Source organism: Pongo pygmaeus, chromosome 15 (assembly GCF_028885625.2).
Source record: "Pongo pygmaeus isolate AG05252 chromosome 15, NHGRI_mPonPyg2-v2.0_pri, whole genome shotgun sequence".
Lineage (NCBI taxonomy): Eukaryota > Metazoa > Chordata > Mammalia > Primates > Hominidae > Pongo > Pongo pygmaeus.
Window position 1 is genome coordinate 66601012 of NC_072388.2, and position 25375 is coordinate 66626386.

The window sequence follows — 25375 nt, forward strand, 5'->3', positions numbered from 1 at the left end:
GTTGCACAATTCCTGGTGCAGGGAAACACTCAGTAAGTGTGTGTTGAGGATGAATTGACGAATGAGGACATGAACACCTGCCTGCCACTGAAGTCTTTCATGCATGGGTATTCCTGGAGGCTCCTCTGGCTTCACAGGAAGGGACAGAACTGGGAAATTATTCCTGGGGTCCTGTCCCAGCTCCTTGCCTATTCATCTGTCCAAGAGAGGAACACAGAGCAAGGAAGGGCAATGAATCCCACTTACCCTTCTCCCATCTCATACACATCCAGAGGCACGATCCTAGCTCACTTCAACCTTGACCTCTGAGCTCAAGTGATCCTCCCTACTCAGCCTCCCGAGTAGCTAGGATTACAGGCACGCACCACCACGCCCAGCTGATTTTTTGTAGAGACAGGGTCTCACTAAGTTGCCTAAGCTGGGTCTTGAACTCCTAGCCTCAAGTGATCCCCCTACCTTGGGCTCTCTACCAGCATTTTCTTGTGTTTCTCCTCATCTTCAATAGCATTCAACTGAAACATCACCCACGTTCATCATCTCTCCCTTTTCTACACCATGGTCTTGAGTAAAGCAAGTGAGGTAGCAAGAGAGATAGGAATCAGAACAGCTAACCATAACAGCTGACCCTTATACACTGTTTAGCATATGCCAGTTTCGTTTTCCACCAATGTAATAATTGAACACTTAAAACAAGTGGGGATATATATATATAAAACATATATATATATATAACACACACATATATATATAACACACATATATATAACATACATATATAACATATATATAACATACATATATAACATATATATAACATACATATATATATATATAAAATCATGCCCATTGTACAAGTGAGAAAACTGAGTTAACAGAGAGGTTTAGTAACTTGCCCAGGGCCATGGAGCTTTTAAATAGATTCAGAGCTAGAGTCCATGCACTTAAACACCATACCCTTTCCTTGTAATACGCATGTGCGTGTGTTAACTTCATTGAAGTATAATATAAAATGCAGAAAAGTGCGCAAGTCGAAAGCATATGACTCAGCAGATTTTCACAAAGTGAGCACACCTGTGTAGTAGCACCCAGATGAAAGAACAGAGCACTCTCAGCCCTCCAGGAGTTCCAGTCATCTCCCTCCCAGTCACTGCCCCCTCCTCCCTGAGGTTAACCGCTCTTCTGACGTCTCTCTCCATTTTTCTGGGAGTTTCCTTCCCGTCCTATTTTAATCCACTCATATTTTAAGCATCATGGGGTTTGTGGCTAAAGTTAGAAATATTCTATATATTCCGTCTTGCAGTAGAGGTGGAGTGGTTGGGAGAACACATTTCCTAGAGAAGAGAAACAATTGAGGATGGGGGGTTTAGGCGGTACTTGCTTTAGTTTCCCCACATTCTCTTAGCCAGTAAACTAAGTAAGCTTCTAACCTTGACTCCATCCCCTCCCCACCAGGACTACATCTCCCAGCAGGCTGTGCTCTGACAGTTCTCGGATTTAAATAGGATTCTGGGCTCTGCTCGGAGTCAGACTGCTGCTGAGCACCCAGGACGGAGAGGAGCAGAAAAGCAGCAGAAGCAGCGAAGAGCTGGAGCCAGACCAGGAACCTGAGCCAGAGCTGGGGTTGAACAACGCTGGAGCAGCAGCAAAAGCAACAGCAGCTACAGAAGTTGGGACGATGCTGGTCACCTTGGGACTGCTTACCTCCTTCTTCTCATTCCTGTATATGGTAGCTCCATCCATCAGGTTTGTCTTAATTCAGCAACTCAAACAATCGTTTACAAAGACCTGCACTGGAAGCCGGTTCTCAGCTGCTGAAAGAAGAGAAAGGGAAGGAGGCTGACAGAGAGAAAGTCAGGGCAGGAAAAGCAGGAAGGAAGGGGTTGTTGTGGATACCATGGTGGAAAACCAGAAGGAAGCATCTGCGGCCGGGTAGAGGTGGGGCTGAGTTCTGGCCCCACCTGAGCTCTGGGGAGAGTTCTACTGCCAGCAGAAGGCTGCATGGATGACTCTGTCAAGTAGCTCAACAAACACCTTAGGTGGGAGTCCTTGCTTTTTCATTTTATTCCTTTGGGTGTCTCTGAAGAACTCAGAGACTCTGTCCCTATTCAAGCTGGCCCTGCTGGCTTGTCATGCTGTTAAGTACCAGGTAGTTTGGGAAAGAAACAAACTCTCTTGCCTTTGAGACTACCCTCAATTAATGTTTTGGGATGGCTCTTTTGCTGTGGGATTTCTAGAGGCGTCAAATAAATGTGTGTTCTGAGTGGAGAATTTTAAAATTTCTCTTTTTAAATTTTTGCCCTGTCACCCCAGGGTGGAGTGCATTGGTATGGTCATAGCTCGCTGCAACCTTGAACTCTTGGGCTCAAGCAACCCTCCTGCCTCAGCCTCCCAAGTAGCTGGGAATATAGGCATGTGCCACTACACCCAGCTACTTTTAAATTTTTTGTGGAGATGGGGGTCTCACTATGTTGCCCAGGCTTCTCTCAAACTCCTGGGCTTAAGCGACCATCCCACGTTGGCCTCCCAAGATGTTGGGATTACAGGCATGAGCCACTGGGCTCAGCCTAAAAAATTTCTGATGATAAAGGAGGTTAAATGGACCTACCAAGCACAGTGTTATTCTAGGTTCTTCATAGAGATCTGGGTTCAAGTCCCACTTCTGCCACCACTATGTGACATGAACCTCCCTGAGCCTCAGTTTTCTCTACTGTAATGTGGAAATAATACTGGAGAAGTTGAGAGGATTAAAATAAATTACATATGGAAAGTGCCTAGCCTAGTAATTGGCAGTCAGATGATATGCAGGAAATGTTAGTTCTGTCCCTCTGTATTCTGTTTTAGGACCTGTGAAGTCTACTTCATGTAAAAGAGTGCTCTCTGCACAGAGGTCTGAACAAAGGAGGTTTTCTCTCTGTTTGCCATCGCCAGAATGAAATCTCTAATACAGTGGCTGAAAGCCTCGGAAATGACCCACTCCCTAAAACTGGAGAGGCAGCCTAAGATCAGTACCTGTGTATGCCATCCCCCAGAGTGCTAAGAGCAGTACCTGTGTGTGCCACCCCCCACAGAGTGCTGTTCACCAGTTACTCATGATGATGGTTACTGAATATTGACTCCGCTAATGTTTATCATGCATATGTTTTGAATGTAGGTTAGAGGGGAAAGCTTTCCTCTAGAACCTCTAGAGATAAGAGCTAGATGTATTTATTATCTAACAAGGAAAGTCTCCATTGGCCCTGACTCCAGCATTTACTCTGTTTGCTAATATGATTATTTGTGGCTTCTGGGCAAGTGATCTTCCCACCTGCACTGATGAACAGGCGACTACCTTGCCCCATGGAAAAATGTTGTCCCATGAAGATTAGCTTTTACGAGTCTCCTGACTGCAACTTAAAGATACCCTTCTTTGAGGCTGGATAGAGTTTTTTTTTTTTTTTAACGTATCTTAGTGTGAGCTAGTGAAGGATGGTACGTGATGCTCTTGTTTCCGTTGCCGATAGGAAGTTCTTTGCTGGTGGCGTATGTAGAACAAATGTGCAGCTTCCTGGGAAGGTAGTGGTGATCACTGGCGCCAACACGGGCATTGGCAAGGAGACGGCCAGAGAGCTCGCTAGCCGAGGTAAGTGTTTCCCCTTTAGTCTCCAAAGGGCCATGCCTCCCACCCTTCTTCCCACTGGGGCCTCTGTCCATATTTCTTTGTGTTTCCTCCTAGGCTTGGGGGCTCTGACTAGAAATTCAAGGAACCTGGGATTCAAGTCCAACTGTGACACCAACTTACACTGTGGCCTTCAATAAACTGCTTCTTCCCTATTCCTTCTCTATTAAATAAAATAAGGAAAACAATGATGTCTGTGTATAGCCAAGTCAGTTATTCTAAAAGGAGATACTAAGCGACATTAAATATCAGAATGTAAAACCTGGGAACCAGGTTCCCAGCCTGGGATTAAACTGAGAGCAAGAAGACTGAACAGTACTACTGTGAAAAGCCCGAAGTGGCAATATGTTCACTCTACCGTTGAGGGATGGCTGGGAGAATGAATGCTCTGTCCACCAGTCCCAAGCTCACTTACTATACCTCCCTTACAGCCTAGGATATGAACATACTGCTCTTTTTTTGTCTTGGACCCAGGAGCCCGAGTCTATATTGCCTGCAGAGATGTACTGAAGGGGGAGTCTGCTGCCAGTGAAATCCGAGTGGATACAAAGAACTCCCAGGTGCTGGTGCGGAAATTGGACCTATCCGACACCAAATCTATCCGAGCCTTTGCTGAGGGCTTTCTGGCAGGTGAGGTCCTGATGGGTAGGTAGAAAAGCAGGAAATTGGGTATGGGAGTGGCTGCTCCACCCTGGACCATCTATGGCCCTTACATCAGAACCATCATCCACCCCACTAGACAGGTTCTGCCACATAAACCAGCGGGACAGGGAATTGGCAAGAGGATGGTGGGTAGATAGACGGGGCAGGATCCTTATCATCTTTTTGCCTCAGCAATGGGAATGTCGGAGGTGCCAGCTCCCTGTCTGGGCTTGCACCTTGGCATCTAGGTGTGGCCACAATGCCACTCTCTTCTTTCATCCTGAGAATCAACCTTGTGTGGCCATAGGCATGAGATGAAGTTGTGCTGCTGGCAAGTTCTTCTGGATCTTGGAAAATGACCAGCTTCTACCAAGGACTATGAAATCCATGAGGGACATCCTGGGACCATGTCTGGCTTATGTTACCACTGGATTCCTAGTGCCCAGTAGAGTGCATCTGGCCCAGAGTTGGTAGTTAGTACACATTTGCTGAATAAATGAATGAACAATGTCCAGGAAGATATGAGTAACTAAAATTACTCATTAGAAACTCAGTGACAATGCTTATTGGATGTCACTGAGATAGGTCCAAATGAAGGATAGTTACTGACTGCTGAGGCAATACCTTGTTTTAAAAGGAAGGGGCAGAGCAAGTGACTATCAAAATCTTACCCCAACAAAGACAACTAATGAACAAAGGGAAAGGGCAATTATGCAGGTCTGTTACAGGCAGCCAGGGGACTCCTTGCTAACCCATAGGATCTCTTTGGTTGTGCCCTATAGAGGAAAAGCAGCTCCATATTCTGATCAACAATGCGGGAGTAATGATGTGTCCATATTCCAAGACAGCTGATGGCTTTGAAACCCACCTGGGAGTCAACCACCTGGGTAAGTATCTTTGGGTGACTAAAAAATGAGGAACACCCACTATCTTTTCTTTAGGAAGATGACACTGTGTAAATGTGGAGAATGTCCAGGGGCCTTCATAGAGCCTAGGAATTCCAATAGACTGGACCCATTGGCTTGTTGTTCACTGTACCTCTCCTGATCAGTCTAAAAAAGTGAGATCCTCCTACCCATACCATTAAGAAGCCCCAAATTTCAGGAAATACCAGGGAGAAGAATGTCATTCTTGGATGGGGCAGTGGCAGTACGAGGCTTGCCAGGCAGGGCCAGGCCTGGGGGTATGCAGGCATCTGGGCTTGGGTGGAGGGGTCACATCTACGTGATGGCCAACCAAGCCATGGGTTGGTCCATGGAGGTGGGCAATCCTTGAGAACTTGAGGTACGAGGCAGGGTGGGGTTCAGTGTTCAAGGTGAAGACTTTAGGGAGGAGAGCATGGAACATGTTTTCTGATCCTAAGCAAATGTTATCTTCCCTGACTGTTCTATCCTTCTGTCTACACACAAGTGTACCTGGGTCCCTAGTTATGCGATCATGGGCAGAGTGGGAGTTGGAAGCCAGCAGGTGGGTCAAAGGCAGAGGTACAAAGCAATATAAATTAAGTATGATTGCCTTACTTGTAGTCTAGCTCTGGCTCTTGCTTTGAGGAATCCACAAACTCAGACCAAACTGACCATTAGAGTTACTCATGGCATCAAAATTGGTTCACACCCAGAAGATAGTGAGCTAACACTGAAGTCCTCTTGGCTCCCACATGCTGAGCCTGGGCTGCCATTCCACTTTCAATCTTCCCTGCTGGCTCTCCTCACAGGCCACTTTCTCCTCACCTACCTGCTCCTGGAGCGGCTAAAGGTGTCTGCCCCTGCACGGGTGGTTAATGTGTCCTCGGTGGCTCACCACATTGGCAAGATTCCCTTCCACGACCTCCAGAGCGAGAAGCGCTACAGCAGGGGTTTTGCCTATTGCCACAGCAAGCTGGCCAATGTACTTTTTACTCGTGAGCTGGCCAAGAGGCTCCAAGGTAAGTCTGGAGAAAGAGGAATAGCAAAAATGGTCCTCAGACCAGATTAGAGGTCCACAGCAACTTGGGAAGTCAGGCTGTCAAACATGCACGTGTCAGTAATATCTCTGTGGACTAAGGAGAATGAAGTTATGAATGGAATAAAAACAGAGTCCTTGCCCCCAGGGAGCTTAAAATCAAACAGGGGTTAAGAACCTCATAAAGTTACCTTGTATTTATGTCACATCTTATCTCTCATCTCATTTGATTTTCACAATAGCTTTTTGCAACAGGCAGAGGCTTTTTGTTTTTTTGTTTGTTTTGTTTTTTTTTTTTTTGAGACTTGAGTTTCGCTCTTGTAGCCCAGGCTGGGGTGCATTAATGCGATCTTGGCTCACTGCGACCTCTGCCTCCTGGGTTCAAGTGATTCTCCTGCATCAGCCTCTTGAGTAGTTGGGATTACAAGCACGCAATATCACGCCTGGCTAATTTTGTATTTTTAGAAGAGATGAGATTTCACCATGTTGTCCAGGTTGGTCTCAAACTCCTGACCTCAGGTGATCTGGCAGCAGAGGCCTTTGGTAACAGGTATTATTACTCCTAGTTTATAGAGCAGAACTGAGGTCCAAGGAAATGGCCAGCTAAAGAGTATATGGCAGGTGAGGGCATCAGAACCGGAATGTGGCTGCTCAGCTTTAAACCTAGGGTGCTTCCTTCTGGGTGCCATTTGCTGAGGTCCACATGGTGATCTGAGCTACAGAGCTGCCACTGCCTGGACTCAGGGAGTTAGGGCTGGATTTCAGACCCCTGGGTCCAAGTTCTTGCTCTACCACATGCTAGCCCCATGTGGATGTGGACGTGCCCCTTTAACCTCCCCTGACTTCATCTTCTCAGCTGTAAAATCAGGTCAGGCCAGTTCTTATTCCTTAATGATTCTGTGCTCTCCTGGAGCATTGGGTGAGCTGCTGGCTCTGACATCTGTGGATCTAGGGGCCCATTTGTTACAGTGAATAAGCCAGAGTTTGGGAACAATGATCTTTACTTCCAGAATGCCTACAGTAGAAGAAGACAGTAATCATACAAATAAATAATAACAATTACAATAATAATTGAGAGGTTTATGTGTGCCATGTACTACACATCTTAACTCATTTAATACTTGCAACATTCCTGTGAGGTGGGTGCTATTATTTTCCCCCACTCTAAATATGAAAAGACAGGCACTGACAGATTAAGACATTTGCCCAAGGAAGGTTCCTAGCCGAGCCAGGATTCAAATGCAGACAGTCCATTCCATGTTTTTAACTTTACATCAGAGTTCAGACCTTGGCCCTGTACCCTGCCAGGTATAACCTTAGGCAATTTACTTAAAATTTCTGTGACTTAGTTTTCTTTGCTGTAAATGGGCATCATAATATTCTATTTCACAAGCCTCTTTAAGAATTAAATGAAATAATACATTTAAAGCATGTTGTATAGCCCTGGCACATAATTGGTACTGAAAAATAGTGATGGCACCAGGGATATCTTGGGGGGGGTGTTAATCCCCCATAATCTGCATCACCATCCCTCAATCTATACCTCATAAAATGTGCTTGCCAGGCAAATGCAGCTCAAAATAAAGTCCTACTCACCACCTTCCAATCAGATTGCTACCCCTAAACTCCTCCTGTAGAAATGATAAAGATACCACTGTCAATAATTGGTACTACTCACTACATGTTGTCATGTTTATTAGTAGTACTAAAGCCACAGTATAAAAACGACATTGAAATAGAAGGACCTTGAACCAGGCACTCCTTTTGGAACATAGAAGGCTGAGAAGGCTATAGATCTTTCTGAAAGATCAATTCATTCCTGTTCAAATTCCGCCTGGCCAGGAGTGGTACCTGCTGAATCCTGGGGTTATGTTTCCTGAGTCCCTCCTTCTCACTTGTGTATTTTGCTGCAGGAGATAAGCTGTTTTCCTGGACTCAGAGTGTGTCCCTGATCTGATTGTGCCCTCTTTGTCCTAGGCACCGGGGTCACCACCTACGCAGTGCACCCAGGCGTCGTCCGCTCTGAGCTGGTCCGGCACTCCTCCCTGCTCTGCCTGCTCTGGCGGCTCTTCTCCCCCTTTGTCAAGACGGCACGGGAGGGGGCGCAGACCAGCCTGCACTGCGCCCTGGCTGAGGGCCTGGAGCCCCTGAGTGGCAAGTACTTCAGGTGTGTGAAGGCAGTGCGGTTCTCTCCACTACCTGTGTGCATGGGAGGTGCCGGACTCGCTGGGCTGTGCATCGTGAGCAGCTGAGTTTGTGCCTGATGATGCAATCCAGGTTTGGGTTGGGCCTGCAAACAGAATGCCGTTGCTTTGTTAAGGAAACTTACAGTACAAACTTATGTGTTGGGAAGAGTTGCTTTTCTAGCTCTATTTTATACCCGTGTGCCGCTTTATTTACCATGTAAACTTCGCAGCTTTCTGAAAGCTTTTAAAGAAGACTGTCGCTGTTGATTATGCCATGGAGAAAATGTTAGCAGGCCCCCTGGATCCTTTTTCTCCTTCTTTAAGCTTTTGGCTCACTTGATTCATGAATTTTTTAATACCAATTAGCACAAAGTGCTAGGGGACTGTCCTCTCTCTTCGGTGTGAACTCTGTCCCTCAATGCTGCCAAGATTGGCACTATCTGTTGAAATATACAAGTAGAAATTTTAGTGCTGAATCTTATCATGAACTCAATGAGCAACTAGAGTCTGGGAGTAAAGGGAAGCCCAGGGAGAAATCTCTTTCCCATTCCATGACAGAATCCAGCCCTGTCTGCTCTGTTGTCCCGCCTTGTTCAAGGCTTTTCATCAGTGCAGTGTTTATTCCGTGAAGCATTGGAAATAATCTTAGTGTCTGATGAGAGGGGAATGGATAAGTGATAATAGCTAATGTTGCTTGGGTTTTTATAATGTGTTTGGTACTCAGTTCTGAGTGTGTAATGTGTATTAATTCGTATAATCATCACAACCCTGCGAGGCAGGTAATATTACCCCAAGTTTTCACATGAAACTGAGGCACAAGATAATTAAGAAACTTGCTCAAAGTCATATAGCTTATAAGTGGTAGATCTGGGATTTACACCCTGGCAATCTGGCTCTAGAGCTGTGCCATTCAGTATGGTAGCCACTAGCCACATGTTGCTATTGAGCACTTGAAATACGGCTAGTCCAGATTGAGATGCACTGTAAGTATACAGTGCATACCAGATTTTTGAAGACATACAGGTTCAGCATCACAAATCTGAAAATTCGGAGTCCGGAATATTTCAGTAAGCATTTCCTTTGAGTTGCATGTTGCTGCTAAAAATGTTTTGGATTTCAGAGTATTTTGGGTTTTAGATTTTTGGGGTTTGAGATGCTCAGCTGGTAAGTACAATGCAAATATTTCATAATTCAAATAAATGTAAAATCCTAAATACTTCTGATCCCAAGCATTTTTTTTTTTTTGAGATGGATTTTCACTCTTGTCACTCAGGCTGGAGGGCATGATCTTGGTTCACTGCAACTTCAGCCTCCTGGGTTCAAGCAATTCTCCTGGCTCAGCCTCCTGAGTAGCTGGGATTACAGGTGCCTGCCACCACACCTGACTAATTTTTGTATTTTTAGTCGAGATGGGCTTTCACCATGTTGGTCAGGCTGGTCTTGAACTCCTGACGTCAGGTGATCCACCTGCCTTGGCCTCCTAAAGTGCTGGGATTACAGGCGTGAGCCACCGCACCCAGCCCCAAGCATTTCTGATAAGGGATGCTCAACCTATAGTATAAAAAAAGAAGTGTAAATTATCTCATTTTATATTTTTAAATGAGATAAAAGGTATCTCATTTTTTATATTGATTGCATGCTAAAATGATTTTGCTATTTGTGGGTTAAATAAAGTACATATTTATTAACTCAATAAATTAATGTATAATTAAATGTTACTAAATAAATTTCACCAATTTCTTTTTACATTTTAAATGTAGCTGCTAGAAAATTCAAAATTACATATGTGGCTCACAATTGTGTTTCTCATCATATTTCTTTCTTTCTTTCTTTTTTTGGTTTTGAGACATAGTCTCACTCTGTTGCCCAGGCTGGAGTACAAGGGCATGATCTTGGCTCACTGCAACCTCCACCTCCTGGGTTCAAGGGATCCTCCTGCCTCAGCCTCCCGAGTAGCTGGGATTACAGGTGCAAGCCACCACGCCCGGCTAGTTTTTGTATTTCTAGTAGAGATGGAGTTTTGCCATGTTGACCAGGCTGGTCTTGAACTCCTGACCTCAAGTGATCCACCCACCTCAGCCTCCCAAAGTGCTGGGATTACAGGCGTGAGCCACTGCGCCTGGCCTTCCCATCATATTTCTATTGGACAGTTGCTACTCTAGAGTCTGAGTGTTTAACATTGCTGCCTTAAATATGTAATAAAATATACAGTCATTAAATATCATATTTTTATATAATATGTAATTAATAGAAAAAATGTTAATGATATAATGTTGTAAGGAAAAAACTAGAACACAAAACTATATGATTATTTATACATAGAGAACAGTCTGGAGGGATACCCAGCCACTGAGCAGTAGTTGTTACTTCCAGGGAGTTTTACGGAGAGCCAAGCAGAGTGTGAAGGGTGATTTTTATCTTTTTATTCTAGGTGTTTTTTTATTATTTAAAAATTTTGCCAGGCGCAGTGGCTCATGCATGTAATCCCAGCACTTTGGGAGGCTGAGGTGGGTGGATCACTTGAGGTCAGGAGTTGAGACCAGCCTGGCCAACGTGGTGAAATCCCATCTCTACTAAAAATACAAAAAATTAGCTGGTCATGGTGGTGGATGCCTGTAATCCCAGCCACTCAGGAGGCTGAGGCAGGAGAATCACTTGAACTTGGGAGGTGGAGGCTGCAGTAAGCCGAGATCGCTCCACTGCACTCCAGCCTGGGCAACAGAATGAGACTCTGTCTCAAAAAAAAAAAAAAAAAAAAAATTAAGGCTGGGTGTGGCGGCTCATGCCTGTAGTCCCAGTACTTTGGGAAGCCAAGGCAGGAGGATTGCTTGAGCTCAGGAATTCCACACCAGCCTGGGCAACAAAGTGAGACCCCCATCTCTACTAAAAATCAAAAAATTAGCCCAGCATTATGGTGCATGCCTGTAGTCCCAGCTACTCAGGAGGCTAAGGTGGGAGGATGGCTTCAGCCTGGGAGGTCAAGGCTGCATGATAGAGCCACTGCACTCCAGCCTGGGTGACAAAGTGAGACCCTATCTCAAAAAAAAAAATCCTCCTCAAACTAGATACAGTATGATCCCGGTTTTATGTAAGAGAGAAAGAGAGAGACTACATCTCTATTTATATCCAAACAAAGCAAAAAAAAGACTGTACAGAAAGCAACTAAATGATAGACTTTTCTTTTCTTTGAGACGGAGTTTCGCTCTTGCCGCCCAGGTTGAGTGCAGTGGCGTGATCTCCACTCACTGCAACCTCTGCCTCCTGGGTTCAAGCCATTCTCCTGCCTCAGCCTCCCAAGTAGCTGGAATTACGGGTGCCCACCACCACACCTGGCTAATTGTTTTTTGTATTTTTAGTAGAGGCAGGGTTTCGCCATGTTGGCCAGGCTGGTCTTGAACTCCTGACCTCAGGTGATCCACCCACCTCAGCCTCCCAAAGTGCTGGGATTATAGGTGTGAGCCACCGTGCCCAGCCATGATAGGCTTTTCTTCTTTTATCAGCACTGCATGTTCCGAATGTTTTACAGGACTTTTATAATTAGGAAAAAGGAACATTAAAAACAAAAAACATGAGGAGAACTGTGTTCTGCTCCCACCCCATATCCCTCTAGTCCTCAGGGCCCCTGCTCATTCCAAAGCAAATCTGGAGGGCTTGGTCTGGGGTTCATAGTATGCAAGTGTGTCTGTCCACAGAATTCAAGGGGCCTGTGAACTTGGATGGGAAAATAACTTCATCTTTAATTTAACCTCCAACTGAGATTTGGCATTTTCTTCAATTACGAATGTAGGCACTGAACTGTAGTAGTAGTAGTGATACCTGTGACTGTCGCCAACAGAATTATAAATATTTTCATATCACATTGCAGTTGTAGCAGATATCCTAGAATGTCACTTCTGCTCACCACTACTTTGAAATCCTTTGATTATTAGACCTGGTACTAGATCTTGTTATAGAATATATTAATAAATAAGCCTGTGTATTACTATATCACAGATTTGTTTTTAAAATATTTTTAGAGTACATTTTATATAATTAGTTTCTTTGAGTCTGGCATATATTGTATTTTATACATTTAGAAACATTCTGAGAAAGGGACCATAAAGATTTCCAGACTGCTAATTCCCATTCCTGGAATTTAGTGTCTTTCTCTGCCCTCCAGTGACTGCAAGAGGACCTGGGTGTCTCCAAGGGCCCGAAATAACAAAACAGCTGAGCGCCTATGGAATGTCAGCTGTGAGCTTCTAGGAATCCGGTGGGAGTAGCTGGTGGAAGAGCTGCAGCTTTATCAGGCCCAATCCATGCCATAATGAACAGGGACCAAGGAGAAGGCCAACCCTAAAGGATTGTCCTCTTGGCCAGCTGGTGCTGCGAATCCTGCCTGCTCTGATCCTTTTGACCCTTCTGGGAATGTTTGCACACCTCACACTCTTGTAGGACTGGCTTATGGCATGAGTTGTGGACACTTATAGAGTGTTCTTCTCTGAGACCTGGAAGGTCAGCAAACCTCTGGGGTAGCAGGACTGGGCAGATCCCAGGCTGGGCATGGGGGTGGCAGAAGAGCCTGAGAAATTGGGTCAGTTCCCTTATCAGCACCAGATGCTCAGCTGAGGCAAGAAGAGCATCATCACTGCCTATTTCTAGGGGCTATACACTCCGACTCTTCGTTGATCTCTTTTCTTTTTAAAAATATTTGCCACCACCCTGGAGTCTGGACCAACACACAAAGATCCTGGCTAACCCTGGCCTAGTTAGATTCCTTCCTCTCACCTGGACCTTCCCATTTCAATCATGCAGATGGTTTCTTTTTGTAAAGAGTTCCCTTTACCTTTCAATTTTTAGAGAAAATAAAGACTGCATTCATCTTATTGTCTTATTTATTTTCTCAGTGCAGCAAGGGAGAGAAATGGAACAAATCAGGGAAACCAACCTGCTAGTTTAGTGAGTAGCATTTCACCCTACCCAGCCACGGGAACTGGGGAATAGAAAGGGAGCAGACCTAGGCCTAGAACTCAGGGCAAAGACAGCAGCTGGAATGTAAGATCCTCGGAGTGTGTAGCTGCTGGGAGGAATCCATCTGAGTTAGGTAGACAGAGAAAAAGCAGTTTCAGTGAGAATCTGGCACCCAAAAGGAAAGGATTTTACTCCCCCATGGCCTAACTGCCTTAGGAAATTTGAGTGCTGACGGAGACACTCTTCCCCTTGAGTTTTAGGAAAGGGGTGCTATTCTCTGCGTTATCCCCATCTCTTTCCTTCCTGAAGGAGGCTCCACTTGCAGAACGCATCATTTCCTGCCATCCTCAGCAAGGATCACAGCTTGGCCAGCTCACAGTGGTACAGGGCTGGGAGTGGATACTCCTAACCGCAATGCTGTACTGCCTCTCATTTAAAGACATTTTGTTAAATATCTGGCTAGAGAAAATATTTTAAATCTGAAAGTTTCCATCATATCCCAAATTATTAGATGCACTTACAACCAACAGCAAATGACACCAAATATCGGGAAGCTGAGCAGCAAAAAATGCAAAAGAAAACAATGATAGGCATGGGTATTGATTCGACATGTTGTTGGCATTTTCAGAATATTAAGCCATAGTTGTTCCCCTTGTTCAGATTCCAGACTCCATCATTTCTCGTGGTGTTCAGGTGCTTCCACAAGACAGCCTCCCTCAGCACTACTTCTTCAGAATCGCCTCATGCTCAGGCTACATCTCACCTCTCTGTAGTGTCTCATCCAACACCAAAAGGACCATCTAATCTGCTCAGCCTGGGCAAGGAACATGTGCCAGTCTTGGCCTCTTGTCATGTTTCCAGAAAAGACTCGCCCCAAGTTAACATCTGAGCAAGTGAAAGGCCTTGACTCTGCACAAACAATGCTGGGGGATTGGTGGCTGAGACACCGTTCGACCTTCCCATCTTGGCTCCCTGAATTCCCCTGCAACCATTGGGGCTGTTTTTCTGCTATTGACTTGTGCTTGGATATGGATATGGCTTCCTGCCTTGGCAGAGTGCCCCTTAACATACAGGAAACAAGATCCTGGATGAGAAGGGCTCAGGGATTTCAGTTGTTCCAGACTTCCCTCCTAGGTGCTTCTCTAACTGCCCCAGTTCCACTGCCTTCACTATTCCTGGCTTCTCTTAGCCTCTGACACCCTTAGCTAATCTAGCCTGGGGTGGAAAATCTTTTTCTTTTGGCTTGGCTGAGACTGTCCTAATTTCCTAAAAATAACAGTTCAATGGGAAACTAAAGGAAAAGGAAATCAAAGAGACATATGAAACTCAAGAAACAAACAGTTTCAGAGCACCTATTTCCTAGGTGGTGACTAGCTGCCACAGATTACCTTGGTTGGCACTTGGCCCTTGTCCAACTCAACTTCGTATACAGTGTCGCCATGCGTCCCAAGCCCAGGAGGATATACCCTGTGTATTTGGTCTCTTTTAGTTATAAGATGGACACTCAATTGGAGCAAGCTTAAGTCCCAAACCATGGAATATTTTGCTCATAAACTCAAGGAAGGGTTGAAACTGGAAAGTGGGAGTGGGCAGAGATGTATCTTAGAAATAACTAGAACTCAAGCGCCAAGCAACACCAGACTCCTCTCCCTCTACCATTGAAGAGTTCCTGCAGCCATTTCCTATTTTTAGAATTTAAAAAATTCCAGGTTTGGCTTGGGTCAAATGCTCACTGTGAAGCATTCAACTGTAGTTGGGTATTGGGTATTGAAACGCCTCTTCTATGGCTATCATATTCTCATATATGCTATTTTGATATCGCTATCATATTCTCATATTGTAGAAGAGGCATTTCAAATCAGTCAGAAAAACATAGACAATGTCATAAGTGGTGCTGGACAAATAACTATCCAAATGAAACATAAAGTTAGATTCTTTGCCTCACACCATTCATACAAATGAGTACTATGTGGATTAAAAGGCAAAAAAAGTTGTGAAAGTATTAGAAAAAAATATAGAAGAATATCTTTATGCCCTTGGAAGAGGGATAGCATTCTTAAGACATGAAAAGCAAAAAGCATATGGGAAAAGAGGAATACATCTAAAAAGCATACCACAAATAAAGTTCAAAGTCAAGTGATAATAGCGAACATGTTTGAAATGGTTTTAGGTTAGGTATTCTAGAAAACGGACTTTGAGATACAGACATTTGCACATAGCAAATTTATTAAGAGGACTGTTAGGATTGGTATCTATAGGGGAGTGAGAGAAGCGGGACAGGGCAGAGGGTGAAGTTGATCTGCAATGCAGTCACACTAAAGGATTAGGTGATCCTGTTCCACAGGGAGCTCTGGAGCTGAGCTGTCTTGAATTGAGGAAAGGAGGTTGGTCTTTAAACACCCGCAGTGACCAGTAATTGGGTGTGGGCAGCTTCCAGGGAGGGGGCATGACCTGAGTGAGGGCAAGTTCTAGATAAAAACTCAGCTGAGAGTTGGCAGCTGTGTACATTTCCAGCATCTGGGAGAATAAGTGCTCCATTTCCTTTTCTTTTCTTTTTTTTTTTCGGTAGAGACAGGGTCTCTCTCTGTTGCCCATGCTGGCCTTGAATTCCTGGGCTCAAGCAATCTTCCTGTCTTGGCCTCTCCAAGTGCTGGGATTACAAGCATGAGCCACTATGCCTAGCTGTATGCTTCATTTCTAAAGGGAGTATATTAGTCCATTCTCACACTGCTATAAAGATCCTACCCAAGACCGGGTAATTTATAAAGAAAAAAGGTTTAATTGACTCATACTTCCACATGGCCGGGGAGGCCTCAGGAAACTTACAATCATGGTGGAAGGTGAAAGGGAAGCAAGGCACGTCTTCATAAGGTGGCAGGAGACAGAGAGAGTGCAGGGGAAACTGCCACTTTTAAAACCGTCACGTCTCATGAGAACGCTCTCACTATCACGAGAAGACAATGGGGGAAACCACCCTCATGATTCAATCAACTCCCACCAGGTCCCTCCCTCAACACGTGGGGATTACAATTTGAGATGAGATTTGGGTGGGTACACAGAACCAAACCATAGGAGGGAATCTGGGTGGTGCACCACAGCATCTGCTGCAGATGTATATGTATATATGACCTATCTTATATTTATATAGATAATATGTATCACACAAAAGAGTAGTACCCATATTTTTATTCATTTTTCTTTGGATTTGGGGTCTCGCTTTATTGCCCAGACTGATCTCAAACTCCTGGACTCAAGTGATCCTCCCACCTTGGCCTCCCAAAGTGCTGGGATGACAGGTGTGAGCCACCACTCTCAACCTATTATCATATAAAGAACTTCTACTTCTCAATAAGAACAAGACACAGAACCAAACAGAGAACTTTGCAAAAGTTATAAATACGAAATTTTCAGAAGAAATGCAAATGACCAATGTACCTAAGTCAAGATATTTAACCTGACCAGTGATCAGAGAACTGCAAATTAAAACAAGATGCCATTATACCATTTTAAACCATCAGATTGTCAAAAATTTGAAAGCTTAGCAAATACTGGCAAAAATATAGAAAAACATATTTTTATACACTGCTGCTATGAGTGGAAGAAATGGTGAAGCCATTTCTACCAGCAATTCAGCTTCTTAATATCTGCAGTAACATTAGCCTATGTATGTAAAGAGGAGGCATTGTTCATATTAGCAAAAAAATGGAAATAGCCTAAAAGTCCATCAGTTGGTGAAAAACTAATCTCTGGTATGATTATACAATCTGACATGATTATATAATAATTATATACTAATATACTTACATATAGTAATATACTTATAAATATATACTTACAAAATATATACTTATAGAAATATACTTATATACTTATAAATAATTATATACTAATCTCTGTATGATTATACAATGAAATAATTATTTTGGAGTAGTTATTCCAAAAATCATTAGATTTAAAAAATAATTATACACTTACATACTTGGATAAATCACACTGAATTTCAGAATGATGTGTTCTGTGTAGTAAGACTTATATTTTGAAATTACACACATGTAATATATATTTTCTATGAGTACATATATAGGTATGTAAAAGCACAGAAAAAGATATAAAACAATATAATGAATGTGTAAGAGAGGTTATCCTGGGGAAGGATTAATGGGAAATGATTTTTCAATATTTTAAGAGCAGAATATTCTTATATCTTACTTGAAAATTAAACATTAATAACTTCAGCAGACACTGTTAGCTGTCACCCAGTAGTCATTCCCTACTCTGACTTTGTTCCAGTGTCTACCTCTGCTTTCTGTGAATGATTAACTGATCACAGTTGTCCTCAACTCTGGCTGTGTATTTTTAAATATTTAAGATGCCAAAGCCCAGGCCTCACCACAGAGATCCATATTTAATTGTTCTCACCTTGGGAAAATGTTTTTGAAAGCAACCCAGGTGATTCTGATGGGCTGCCGGGGCTGTGAACCACTGGCCCAAGACAACCGTGCGGATCACATTCTCTTGCAAGTGACAGTGATGGAAAAGTCATGTGGCTCAATCATGGCCGGTGGGATGTGGAAGGAGCCTCTTCGGTAGCTTCTAGGAAAGGCTTCCTCATTGGTTAAAACATGAGGCACAGGAAGAAGTTTTCTGTCTCGTGTTGGATGCTGTCATGGCTAAACGTGACACCTGAATCTGCCACAATCATCTTGAGACCGTGAGTGAAGCTGGCTGGCCCAAAAAGTAGCTCACATGCCGAGGGTGGTGAAAGGAAAGATAGAGAGAATTTGGGTTGCTGATGACGTGGTGGTGAGTCACTGAATTAACCAAGACTGGAGCTGTGCTTCCTTGGGACTTCTTGTTACACAACATAATAAATTGACCTTATTAAGTCTGTGTCCTACTGATGCTATCGTATTATGTTGAACCCTATAAAGTTGCTGACATTCTACCATTTTTAACCTTTTTAATTTTTTTTTTTTACTTTTTTTCTTACCATTACTGCTAGTCCAAGGCAAATATCTTCCTGACCTACTTTTATCACCCTCAATTTCCTCATCTGCCAAGTGAATATTTGACAACTTTTTCATTACATTTTTCTCCACCCCCAAGTTCTGTCATCTTCCATTGATTTCTGAATATGACAGATATCCATGGAGAAAACTGACCTAATATCCTAGCACAGAGAATCCTAATAGTCCTGGTACACCCTCACAGGAGTTCACCCAAGTTTTAACCTATATGTACAATCTATTTTTTCTACATATGGATATATAATCTATATTAGCCAAAATGATCAGCTAAGAAAATCTCAGGAGATGAGGTACAACTTGCTCTGATAGGAGGAGATTAATTGCTGTAACAAACAATGTTAACTTTAGTGGTACAACATAATAAAAGTTTATTTCTCGCTCATGTCACATTCCAATGCAGGAATGGGGGTGGGAGGGTGGTTCTGCTCCCCATGGCCAAGAAAAAAATCAATGGTTCCATTATTTCCCAGGGCCTCAGTGTTCTCTATTGGATCCCCTGTATCCAGCTGCCAGATGATGCAAAAGAGTGCATCCAGCTATATCCAGCTATTCCATTTCTTGGCCAGGGATGTACAGTAATAAAAGCCCATAAAATTTGTTTTTCCTGTTTTCATCTTAATAAAATCACTATGTTGTTATAGTCATCTAATAATTTATGTTCCAATGACAGCAGTTACTTAAAGGATTAAACCAACATAATTGTATTGAAAGTATACACAATTTAATATATTCTCATAAAAATGGAAATCAAAGAAATGCAAAAATAAAAATTATTTTTAAAATGTTTTAGGTTATTTTTCTTTTAAAATATTTAAATTATCTATTATAATTAAAAGACAAATTATAATTTTGAGTATCAACATTTTAAATCCAAATTATTTAAATAATGTGGAATATTTTTATTTTTTGAAAATTTAGTTAATTCTATGATTTTTGTAAAATAAAACAATTCACAATTCTGACGTTCATTGTCCATTTAGTTGCTAATGTAAACAATGGATATCATACTTCATGCATGTTTCCTTTACACCTATACGCCTACCAATTTAAAAGTGCCAGGCACCGTGGCTCATGCCTGTAATCCCAGCACTTTGGGAGGCCAAGGTGGGTGGATCACGAGATCAGGAGTTCGAGACCAGCCTGGCCAAGATGGTGAAACCCCTATCTCTACTAAAAATACAAAAATTAGCCAGGCACGGTGGCAGGCGCCTGTAATCCCAGCTACTCGGGAGGCTGAGGCAGGAGAATCATTTGAACCTAGCGGGGCAGAAGTTGCAGTGAGCCGAGATCGCACCACTGCACTCCAGCCTGGGTGACACAGTAAGACTCCGTCTCAAAAAAAAAAAAAGTAATATGAGTTGTTTAATATTGCAAATTTTTAAAGACTCCATAGACAAGTGTTGCAAACACACAATGGAATATGAAGAAGGACAAGAATATAGACCCTTCGACTACTGAAAATGATACCCGTTTTAATGCAAGTATTTATTATACTCATGCTGGGGAAGAATTTGACAAGTTAATGAATTTGTCTTTTCTCTTCCCCAACTGCTTCCTTTATTCCAATCCTCCCTATGCTCAGAAGCAGAAGCACAATCTGCACACCTTCAAAGCCTTTGGATGCAGTTAAGAAGAGTTTTCCTGGCACCTAAACAGTGTTAATCATGAGAGTAAATGTTTAGGGTATCAGGTTGTGTTATGTCAGCACTGAGTTCCAGAGCCTCATGTATTTGTAAATACGCTTATTATTTTCTTGTGCATTCTGGTGAAATATAAGGCTTTTAAAATGGCTGGCCAAGGGAAGGAGCCCTTCTTGCCTGGGTCTAAGGGCAATACTATTCATGTAGTTCATATTCACGTAGTCTTCACATGTCCACTGGGGGCCTAACCCTAGGAATTCTCAGAGAAGAGGGACCTTTGACGTGCCAGATAGAAATATGGTAGACGCCAGACCCTAACTAGCATCTGCCATAGACGTTTAATGTCAATCTGGCATAAAAGACCAAGTGTTTATTGAACATATGAGAATTTTGCCTTATAAAGTATCTGAGAAAGTATGATTAAAGAGTAAACAACTCACCTCAAATAACAACATGGTACTGAAGGAACACCGAGTGAATGGTGTGATAACTGTGATACACATGGGTTGCCCAAAGCACTACTATTTGAAAACATGACACATATTCACTCAGACTCAGTTCCCTGACCTTCTCCTAATCACTGACTCCTAACCACTGACTTCTACTCTTCTTCAGTCCTCAATTCCCATGACAAAGACCACACCTGGACATCTTGCCATCACATGAACTTTCTGCTCTCCAGATAACTTTTAACATCCCACTCTAGCCACAACCTCCTATTCTTCCAACTTCCTTCCTTGCTGATTCACTTGCCCCATTATCATCCCTGTCTAGTGAAGGACAAGCACCCACGGAGCGGTCCATCTCTCTGATTTCTATATACCAAGAGTATGGCTGGAGAAAATCACTCAGTCTCACAGATTGGAGCTTCCATGAATCACTGGTCACCAACATCAACTGGGGTTTCCATTATGCTAAGTGAAATAAACAAGACACAAAAGGACAAATACTGTACGATTCCACTTGCCTGAGGTACCTAGAGTAGTCAAATTCACAGACAAAAAATACAGTAGAGGTTACCAGGGGCTGTGAGGAAGAGTAAATGGGGAATTAGTGTTCAATGGGTGCAGAGTTTCAATTGGAGGATGAAAAAGTTCTGGAGATGGATGGTGGTGATGGTTGCACAACAATGCAAATGTACTTAATGCCACTGAAGTGTACACTTAAAAGTGGTTAAAATGGTAAATTTTATGTCATGTATATTTTAGCACAATAAAAAATATCAAGTCTTTCAAGGATCCTAGGCTCTGTATCCGCTTAGATTCTCCATACCTCAATATTATAGAGAAGTCCTTTGATTCTTCTAGAATTATTATTTGTTCATATGGAGTTGGTAGAAGGTGCAACTCTAGGGTGAATGTTTGAGATGAAGAGGCTTCTGCAAGTCAGGGGAGGAGGTGATAATGATCTGAACTACAGTGATGAAGTAGAAGGGACAGGCTGGGAAGGTAGGATGATAGGATTTGGGTTTGGACATAGCTTGGACATAGCTTGATGCATGGCAGGTACTTGAATGTTTTCAAATGAGGAGGTGGGGGAAAAAACAGTCAGCACAGAGTTCCTTCCTTCCTTCCTTCCTTCTTTCCTTCCTTCCTTCCTTCTTTCCTTTCTTCTTTCTTTCTTTTTTTTTTTTTTTGTTTCAGGGTCTTACTCTGTCTCCCAGGCTGGAATGCAGTGGCACAATCTTGGATCATGGCAGCCTCTAACTCCTGGGCTCAAGCGATCCTCCCACCTCAGCCTCCCGAGTACTGGTACTGCAGGTGCCCACCACTATGCCTGGCTAATTTTCTTATTTTTTGTAGTGAGGGTCTCATTATGTTGGCCAGGCTGGTCTTGAACTCCTGGGCTCAAGTGATCCTTCCACCTCAGCCTTCCAAAGTGTTGGGTTACAGGCATGAGCCACTGTGCCTGGCCGGCATAGAGGTTTCTAACCAGGCAGCATGCACAATAGTAATAATAACACTCCTTAATACTATATATTAACAGCTGGGTGCAGTGGCTCACACCTGTAATCCCGGCACCTTGGGGGGCCAAGATGGGCCGATTGCTTGAGCTCAGGAGTTTGAGACCAGCCTGAGCAACATGGCGAACAAACCCTGTCTCTACAAAAAATACAAAAAGTAGCCCGGCCTTGTGGTGCACACCTGTAGCCTCAGCTACTCAGGAGGCTGAGGTGGGAGGATGGCTTGAGCCCAGGAGGCAGAGGTTGCAGTGAACTGTGATCACACCACTGCACTCCAGCCTGAGTGACAGAGCCAGACCCTGTCTCAGTAAAATAATAAAATAAAATAAAATAAAACAAAACTATATATTCACGGAAGAAGGAAGTTCAGGTTTGTGGGTAGAATTGAACGCATTCCATTTTGGACATGCTAATATTTTTAGATGCATGTCAGCCTTGTGGTGAGTTCCAGGAGGTAGTCAAAAGGCAGATCTGGTGTGGGAAAGAGTTAAGGGGGGCAGTCAAGATGACTGCTGAAGCTAAGGGATTATATGGGAGAGTATGAGTGTCAAGAGGTAATGGCTAGAACCTTGAGGAATTTGTCTTTAAGTGGGATGAAGAGAAAGCATAGGCAGAGAAGCGAATAATCTGTACAGGAGATGGCACTCGATGCAGGACTGAGGGAAGAGGTTTGACAATGGTAGACTGGAGGGTAGGGTAGAGGAGGTGCTGAAGGAAGAGCTCCAAGCAGAAATAACAACATGCAGAATTAGCGAGCAGGAAAGCATTCCACCAAAGAATGCTTTGAATTCAATATCAGTGACCAGATATTGAATGAATTTGTTGTGGAAGAACTGAAAATTTCAGGGATAGGTCAGTCAACATTATCACTGTGGAAGAAGAGATGAAGGCCAGGAAAAGGCCATTTCCTCTGGGGTTATTGTGACTATCGATATTTGGTTGCTTGGGTATTCAAAGAGTCTAATAGCCTTTGATCTACTTTGCTTAAGCTCCAGCCAAAGATATCTGGTAACCTTGGAGTGTCTCAGGTTTCTAAACATAGCAGTCATCTGTCCTAGGTTTAGAGTGAGTGTTCCAACTTTCTCTGTTGTGACATATCTTTGTGCTATGTCCACTACCAGGTGGTTTTCAGGTCTACTTTAATCATTGCTGTTGTTTGTTTTTAGAGCTTTTTTAATTTTTAAATTTATTATTTATTTTACTTTAAGTTCTGAGATAATGTGCAGAACGTGCAGGTTTGTTATATAGGTATACATGTGCCATGGTGGTCTGCTGCACCTATCAACTCGTCAACTAGGTTTTAAGCCCTGCACACATTAGGTATTTGTCCTAATGCTCTCCCTTCTCTTTCCCACCACCCCATGACAGGCCCCAGTGTGTGATGTTCCCCTCCCTGTCTCCATGTGTTATCATTGTTCAACTTCCACTTATGAGTGAGAACATGCGATGTTTCGTTTTCTGTTCCTGTGTTAGTTTGCTGAGAATGATGGCTTCCAGCTTCATCCATGTCCCTGCCAAGGACATGAACTCATCCTTTTTTATGGCTGCATAGTATTCCATGGTATATATGTGCCACATTTTCTTTATCCATTCTACCACTGATGGGCATTTGGGTTGGTTCCAAGTCTTTGCTATTATAAATAATGCTGCAATAAATATACGTGTGCATGTCTCTTTATAGTAGAATGATTCATAATCCTTTGGGTATATACCCAGTAATGAGATTGCTGGGTCAAATGGTATTTCTGGTTCTAGGTCCTTAAGGAATCACCACACTGTCTTCCACAATGGTTGAACTAATTTACACTCCCACCAACAGTGTAAAACCATTCCTATTTCTCCACAGCCTCGCCAGCATCTGTCGTTTCCTGGCTTTTTAATAATTGCCATTCTAACTGGCATGAGATGGCATCTCATTGTGGTTCTGATTTGCATTTCTCTAATGACGAGTGATGATGAGATTTTTTCATGTTTGTTGGCTGCATAAATGTCTTCTTTTGAGAAGTATTCGTTCATATCCTTTGCCCACTTTTTGATGGGATTGTTTTTTCCTTGTAAATTTATTTAAGTTCCTTGTAGATTCTGGATATTAGACCTTTGTCAGATGGATACATTAAAAAAATTTCTCCCATTCTGTAGGTTGCCTGTTCACTCTGATAGTGTCTTTTGCTGTGCAGAAGCTCTTTAGTCCGTACTCTACACATTCAGAGAAACTTTTCTAGTAATGAACTATAGAAATGATCCCTGAAAGTATAGTCTTTTTTTTTTTTTTTTCACATGAGAAATTGGATGAGATCATGTTTCCGGGGAAAGGAGATAATGAGCAGTGATGCGACTGTCCATGGCTCAAGTATCATACTGCAAACATATGCCTGAAGTGGGTGGCAAGAAAACAGTTTAAGCTAAGGTTGAGTTCTGCTTTCCCCAAAGACCCTACACCTGGTTTCAAAGATTGACAATTTGGTTGATATTGAAAAGATATGTAGAGCTTTTAAAATGACAACAGCTTTTTAAAGCGTTTTAGAGGGCTGGGGCACAGGGCCAGGGGAAGTGGCCCTGTAATTCTAGCACTTTGGGAGGATGAGGAAGGATTGCTTAAGCCCAGAAGTTCAAGACCAGCCTGGGCAACATAGTGAGATACTGTCTCTACAAAAAATAAAAAAAAAATTAGCCAGGCGACTGCACTCCAGCCTGGGTGACAGAGCTAGACCCTGTCTCAAAAAAAAAAAAAAAAAAAAAAAAAAAATCACTAAAGAAGAAACTTTACACCCGTCGGACTAGCAAAGATCCAGAATATTTGGTAATGGTTGGGGCAAGGGTGTGGGAAAGCAGGTACTCTCTACAATGCTGGTGGGAGAATTAATTGCTACAACCTCTTCGGAAGGTAACTGGCAATATTTGTTAAATGCACTTATTCTCTGACCCACCAATTCTGGACAAGATAATTCAATGCAGCATAATCTGTAGCGGCGAAAGATGGCAACAACATAAAATGTCCATCATTAGAAACTGGTTAAATAATAGTGGTATATCTTCACAGTGGAACACTTGAGTCATTAATACTTGTTTATGCATGAGTAGCTCTGGAACTATACGCTAGATACTGATAACAATGGCCTCTGGGAGGGGACTGGGCTGGGTGGACAGGGTGGAAGGGACTTTTCACTTACCTTTTGCACCTTATAAATGTATTACCTATCTCTACCTATCCCCCAGCTGAAGCAAAAAAAAAAAAGTTTTCTGGTGGTAGAGGGTGCACTAATAGTGTTAACATACGGGAAATGAGATAAATCCTAAGCAGAGTCATTAGTCATTACAGGGATTATTTAGACTAAGTCTGAATTGAAGGCCATCTGATCTTCCCCACCCAC

General features: G+C 42.9%; 1 protein-coding gene and 1 pseudogene across 2 annotated transcripts; one reads left to right on the forward strand and one right to left on the reverse strand.

The window, feature by feature from the left end:
• Positions 1-1452: 1452 nt before the first annotated feature.
• RDH12 (retinol dehydrogenase 12) lies at positions 1453-13287 on the forward strand. Of its 2 annotated transcripts, XM_054448791.2 has the most exons (7): positions 1453-1743; positions 3501-3619; positions 4130-4285; positions 5080-5184; positions 6012-6221; positions 8216-8405; positions 12584-13287. In XM_054448791.2, exons 1-7 carry the CDS (start codon positions 1676-1678, stop codon positions 12684-12686), a joined length of 951 nt encoding a protein of 316 aa, XP_054304766.1. In that variant the 5' UTR covers positions 1453-1675; the 3' UTR covers positions 12687-13287. The 2 variants fall into 2 exon arrangements, with proteins under 2 accessions (XP_054304766.1, XP_054304767.1); XM_054448792.2 differs by lacking the exon at positions 6012-6221 and having other exon boundaries at positions 1536-1743.
• A 10869-nt stretch (positions 13288-24156) lies between these two features.
• On the reverse strand, positions 24157-24264 carry LOC129013488 (small nucleolar RNA U3; annotated as a pseudogene).
• Between the last annotated feature and the right edge of the window lie 1111 nt (positions 24265-25375).